This window comes from Sapajus apella, unplaced genomic scaffold (assembly GCF_009761245.1).
Source record: "Sapajus apella isolate SASKATOON/1434 unplaced genomic scaffold, GSC_monkey_1.0 scaffold51, whole genome shotgun sequence".
Taxonomy (NCBI): domain Eukaryota; kingdom Metazoa; phylum Chordata; class Mammalia; order Primates; family Cebidae; genus Sapajus; species Sapajus apella.
In genome coordinates, this window is record NW_022436991.1 from 89,584 (window position 1) to 95,855 (window position 6,272).

General features: G+C 43.9%; 1 protein-coding gene across 3 annotated transcripts in view; it reads left to right on the top strand.

The window, feature by feature from the left end:
- PARN (poly(A)-specific ribonuclease) overlaps positions 1-6,272 on the top strand; it is a 199,364-nt gene continuing 193,092 nt past the window's right edge. For 2 of the 3 annotated variants that reach the window (XR_004258157.1, XM_032242718.1), the window contains exons 1-5: positions 1-179; positions 610-687; positions 2,522-2,601; positions 3,517-3,584; positions 3,669-3,750. Coding sequence is in view for 2 of the 3 variants with exons in the window: in XM_032242718.1 (XP_032098609.1) it covers positions 161-179; positions 610-687; positions 2,522-2,601; positions 3,517-3,584; positions 3,669-3,750 (327 nt within the window). In the remaining variant the exon portion in view is untranslated. The remainder of the gene's footprint in view (positions 180-609; positions 688-2,521; positions 2,602-3,516; positions 3,585-3,668; positions 3,751-6,272) is intronic. The other variant, XM_032242717.1, reaches the window with a different exon arrangement.

Here is a 6,272-nt window from a genome sequence, read left to right on the forward strand (position 1 = left end):
TGACGCAAGCGCAGCAGGAGAGCGCTGTGTCCGGAAGTTGCGGCCCCGTCTCCGCTGCTGCTGCCGCTACTGCAGCCGCGTTTGCCGCGGAATTCGGCGAGTAGAACCGCTGAGACGGGCGCGGGCCCGGGTAGGGCCGGGGTTCCGGCCACTCTGCAGAATGGAGATAATCAGGAGCAGTGCGTGTCCGCCGTGCACCTTCCCGCCTCCCCACACCGGGTTGCCCCTGGCCTGCTAGGCCGAGACCATGGCCGGCCTGTTTGGCTGGGACTGGGGCTGAGGTAGCCCCCTGAGGGCTTTTCCGTCCTTAAGCCCGTGCGCCTCTTGGGGTCTTGTCCCGCTGCGGACCGTGCACCCTGGGGGCCTTGTACTTACTCCTGCAACCGCGGCACCCCCGGGGCCTTGTCCTCCGACTCGGACAACCCCCGGGCCTTGTACCCCTCTGGCCGTTGCACCCCTCAAGGACTTGATCCCCTCGTGCCTGTGCACACCCCTGGGGCTTGTCCCCTTCCGGCTCTCGGTCCCGGGAGCTCCTGGGCCCTCCTTTCCCTTCCCCATTAGCAGGAATTTAGGCCAACGGTTCTGAGCCTCTTCTCGGTTTCTCCGCAGATTTTAAGAGCAATCTTCACAAAGTGTACCAGGCCATAGAGGAGGCAGACTTCTTCGCCATCGATGGGGAGTTTTCAGGTATCCCTCCCTTGCAAACTCAGAGCTGGCACCTTGCAATGCGTAGCCAAGGCTCCTTCAATTCCCACAGCCCCTGACTTCTTATGCCTGATGGTGGCTTCTCACTGTTAGTCTTGGGTGGATTTCACAGGTCTCAACGTTTCTCTTTAAATGTTTCAAAAGCACGGAAGAAAGGAAGAGATGCCATGGGTTTGTATTGGACTCAGGATGGCAGATAGAGATGATGGTTTCGGCGCTGCTTAAAACAGTGCAGCGTATACGTTTTGGAGAGCTTGAGGATTAGGGTCAGACTTTTTTTTTAATAGTTATATATATATATATATATAACGTGACATTTACCATTTTAAGTGACTTTATATATAACGTGACATTTACCATTTTAAGTGACTTAATTGGCATTAAGTACATTCACATTGCTGTGCAAACATCAGCATTCATCTCTAGGAATTCTTCCTCTTCACAAACTGAAACTCTTTACACATTGAACTCGCCGTTCCTCCCCAGCCTTTAGCAACCACTATTTGTCTCTGAATTTGACTGCCCTTGACATCTCTTATAAGTGGTATCTTAAAATATTTGCCCTGTTGTGACTGCCTAGGGTCAGGTTTTTGCAGGTAAATGAGATATTCCTTTATGTATTAGTGCACATGTCCATGTCCATTGCCTGCCTCAGCTGGTGTGTGTACGGTAAATACTTAACTGACGCTTAAAGTTGCAAGTTCCCCATCCGCCTTTTTTCTTTTCTTTCTTTCTTTTTTTGAGACGGGGTCTTGTTTCTTAACCAAGGCTGGAGTGCCATCGTGCTATCTTGGCTCACTGCAACCTCTGCTTCCCATGTTCAAGCAATTCTGCCTCGGCTTTCCCGAGTAGCTGGGATTACAGGCATGTGTCACTATGCTTGGCGGATTTTTGTATTTTTAGTAGAGATGGCATTTTGGCCAGGCTGGTCTTGAACTCCTGAACTCAAGTGATCCACCTGCCTCAGCCTCCCAAAGTGCTGGGATTATAGGCATGAGCCACCACGTGTGGCCTTTTTTCCCTTTTTTAGAGGGAGCAAAGACTAGTTTTTATTTTTTTCTTCTTTTTTTTTTTTAAAATGGGGTTTCATCATGATGGCCAGGCTGGTCTTGAACTCCTGACCTCAGGTGATCCACCCACCTCAGCCTCCCAAAGTTCTGGGATTACAGGCGGAGACACCGTGCCTGGCCCGGCTAGTTTTTAAATTGTTGATGTCAGTTTGAACTGTTCACTCCCTTTGATATGGATATCCATTTTTGCTATCTGATTTTCCATGTTTGAATTGTGCAGGAATCCATGCAGGGGTAAATATTATCCTTGGCTTTAAGCAGTTTCTAGTTGGAGTCAGTTCCCTAGGAAGCTAAGAGTTTTCACCAGAAATAATTTTTTCTTGACCTTGAAAATACATTCTTTGTGTAGATATCAACCACTCCAACTCTTGACCAAGACTGGAACTCTGGCAATAATATACCTAGGGATTTATTGATGTCTGCTTATACAAGACTCCTTTAAAGCAGCAAAACTTACTCAAGCATAGAGGTGGTTTTCTTAAATGATTAGTGTGTTTTAAGTCACGTTTTAGACACTGAAACTGCCCATTTTCAAGTTGAAACATTCATGTCTCTTAAGTTTTTTACTAGAGGGTTTAACCTGGTGCCCAGTGCAGTTAATGCTAATTTTGAAAAAGTAAGTTAAGTTAGGGAGTGCTTCCAAATAACCTTAATTCATGATAGGATATCACAGAGGCACTGAATGGTTGACTGGCATTTTTACGTTAGCATTTATTAGATAAAAATTTTTATTTCTTAAAATCTAGGAATTAGTGATGGACCTTCAGTCTCTGCATTAACAAATGGTTTTGACACTCCAGAAGAAAGATATCAGAAGCTTAAAAAGGCAAGTGGATGTGCTAGAAAATGTTTTTCTTTTCCATCTTGGTCTTCTTTATGTTAAATGATAGAGAAATATTGTTATTAAACTTGTGCATTAAGGTTTTCTAAGTGCAGTGCCTTCTCCTCAAACCTAGCCATGAAGTGTATTTTGTTTGTTTGTTTTTTTCTTGTTTTCGAGACAAGATCTCACTCTGTCATCCTGGCTGGGTTGCAGTGGTGTGATCATTGCTCTCTGGAGCCTTGAATTCCTGGTTCAAATGATTCTCCTGCCACAGCCTCCCAAGTAGCTGGAACTACAGGCCCAAGCCACTGTGCCCAACCAATTTTTTTTTTTTTTTTTTTTTAATTTTTACATATTCTTTTGTAGAGATGGGTCTCACTTTGTTGACCAGGCTGGTCTAGAACTTCTGGCTTCAAACGATCCTCCTGCCTCAGCCTCCCAAAGTGCTGGGATTACAGTTGTGAGCTACCACACCTGGCCTTAAAATATTATTTTAATGATATTTAGTTATTTTTCTTTTTTTAATTTTGTTTTTCATTTTATTTTGTTTTTTAATTTTTATTTTAATGATATTTAAAACAGCAAAAATAATTGTTTGCTGGAAAACATTTTGGGGAAGGTTTAGCATTTTCAGTGTTAATTTGATTATAGGAAATATGATGCAGTTATTTTAATCATTTGGAAATAGACCTAATGTGATTCTCTGGATGATGGATAAATAGGTCCTTAAATGTGAAAAGTATTATGAAATGTATACAAATTAATAATGCTTCAGATTCATAGTTGTAATCTGTTCTAAATGGAAGTATTCTGCTAAAGTCTCATTGAGTAATTTGGAAAGCCCACCTGTTGGAGAATGCTATGCTCAGATGGAATATGCAGGACTATTGTGACAGATGTTTTATTTCCCTTTTCCAGCATTCCATGGACTTTTTGCTGTTTCAGTTTGGCCTTTGCACTTTTAAGTATGACTACACAGATTCAAAGTAGGTTATTTTAACGAACGTTGGGAATTCTGTTTTTGTGGCATAATATAACCTCCTAAGTCTCCTTGTATTTTATTATCCCAGGTATATTACGAAGTCATTTAACTTCTATGTTTTCCCGAAACCCTTCAATAGATCTTCACCAGATGTCAAATTTGTTTGTCAGGTAAGTAGCATATTGAGTTTTTTGTTTTCTGAATTGCTGATGAGCCAGCATGGAGATGTGGAATCACAATTTGGTTCTACTACTAACTTTGGGCTTTGCGGCAAATCATTTCACCTCTGACCTTCAGTTTTATGGTAATAAATTAATGACATTGTTATCTCCTCCTTTGCTTTAGAATGAATTAAGGAATAAGATGCAAAGACAGGCAGATGGATATGAGAACATGAGCTTTAGTGATTTTATTTATTTATTTATTTTTTGAGACGGAGTTTCGCTCTTGTTGCCCAGGCTGGAGTGCAATGGCGCAATCTCGGCTCACCGCAACCTCCGCCTCCTGGGTTCAGGCAATTCTCCTGCCTCAGCCTCCTGAGTAGCTGGGATTACAGGCACACGCCACCATGCCCAGCTGAATTTTTGTATTTTTAGTAGAGACGGGGTTTCACCGTGTTGACCAGGATGGTCTCGATCTCTTGACCTCGTGATCCACCCGCCTCGGCCTCCCAAAGTGCTGGGATTACAGGCGTGAGCCACCACACCCGGCAGCTTTAGTGATTTTAAAGTTGAATTTGAGAATACAGCTTCGTAACTCCATTTGGGATTTTTAATATCTTACCCCCAAGTTGAACCTACACATGAAGACTAGCAGGCTTCTTGGCCAGACATGGTGGCTTACACCTGTAATCCTAGCAGTTTTGGAGGCCGAGACAGGAGAATCACTTGAGCTTAAGAGTTTGAGACCAGCCTGGGCATAAAATATTGAGACCTCATCTCTATTTTAAAACAAAAATTAAAATAAACGAAAGACTTGGAGCCTTCTCCCTATCCTAATTCTCCTTGCATCCACTCCAAGGGTGTAGAGCTTTATTTTCTGGAAAAGCAGGGTGTGTGTGTATCCTTTCCGAAAAGAGAGCCCAGAAGCAGTTAAACTGTTTATCCTCACTTATTTTTTCTTTTCTTTTTTTTTTTTGAGACGTAGTTTCTCTCTCTTGTTACCTGGACTGGAGTGCAATGGCGCGATCTCGGCTCACTGCAACCTCCCTCTCCCGGGCTTAAGCAATGCTCCCACCTCAGCCTCCCGAGTAGCTGGGACTACAGGCGCGAACCACCATGCCCAGCTAATTTTTTGCATTTTTAGTAGAGACGGAGTTTCATCATGTTGACCAGGATGGTCTCAATCTCTTGACCTCATGTTCCACCCACCTAGGCCTCCCAAAGTGCTGAGATTATAGGCGTGAGCCACCGGACCCGCCTGCTCACTTCTTTTTCTCAACCTCACTAGGAAGGAGGGTATAAAAAAACCTACTGTTTCCTCTTGAGAAGGAGAGAGCTTAATTGACGGGCCAATATCAGGGAGGTTCCCCTTCAGAATAATTCCCTCTAGAGGTGTTGTAGCTAACTTGGTAGACACTTAGTAAATATCACTTTTTCCTTTCTTCTCTCTTATGTGTTGTGGTGAATAAGGAGAATGTGAATAAGGCGTATGGGTGTGTGGCTTTGTGATTAACAGTCTTTTCTCCCTTAAAATCTTGCATCCTATCTTCTCTCCCAGTAACAACATGAATTGAGTTGAGTCTTGCCAACCTTCCCTTTTCTTGCAGATAGGTGGTAATACAGTTATGAAAGCCTGGAGGGTAGGCTTCAGAGTGATTGAATTATGTCAAATTATTTCTCAGATAATGCAGTATTTAAACAATTGAAGCCGGGGCTTGGTGGCTCACGCCTGTAATCCCAGCACTTTGGGAGGCTGAGGTGGGCGGATCACCTGAGGTCAGGAGTTCGAGACCAGCCTGACCAATATGGTGAAACCCCATCTTTAAAAAAAAAAAAAAAAAGGATATTCGGTCTGGAGTCAGTAAGTAGGGTAAAAATTGTGTCAAAATGTGTCTCAAAAAGCTCTTATCACTCTTTTTTTTTTTTTTTTTTTGAGACGGAGTTTCGCTCTTGTTACCCAGGCTGGAGTGGAATGGCGCGATCTCGGCTCACCACAACCTCCACCTCCTGGGTTCAGGCAATTCTCCTGCCTCAGCCTCCTGAGTCGCTGGGATTACAGGCACGTGCCACCATGCCCAGCTAATTTTTTGTATTTTTAGTAGAGACGGGGTTTCACCATGTTGACCAGGATGGTCTCGATCTCTTGACCTCGTGATCCACCCGCCTCGGCCTCCCAAAGTGCTGGGATTACAGGCTTGAGCCACCGCGCCCGGCTGCTCTTATCACTCTTAAAGTGTATAGGATTTGAGGATGGAACAACTTAATATGTTCTTTAAAAAATAAGACGCTGTGTATGCAGTGAGATGCTCCCATGCTTGTCAAGATGTGGAGGAATGGGCTGACAGAACCATGGTCACACCCAGCAGAATGTACTTGTAGAATAGGAGGGCATTCAGAATAGCATGACATTTATATCTTTTTTTTTTTTTTTTTTTTTTTTTTGGGAGGTGGTTTCCTCCTTTTTCCCCGTGTGGGGGGGCTTGGCGCCGTCCTGGCACCCCCGCCTCCACCTCCTCGGTTCACGCCATTTT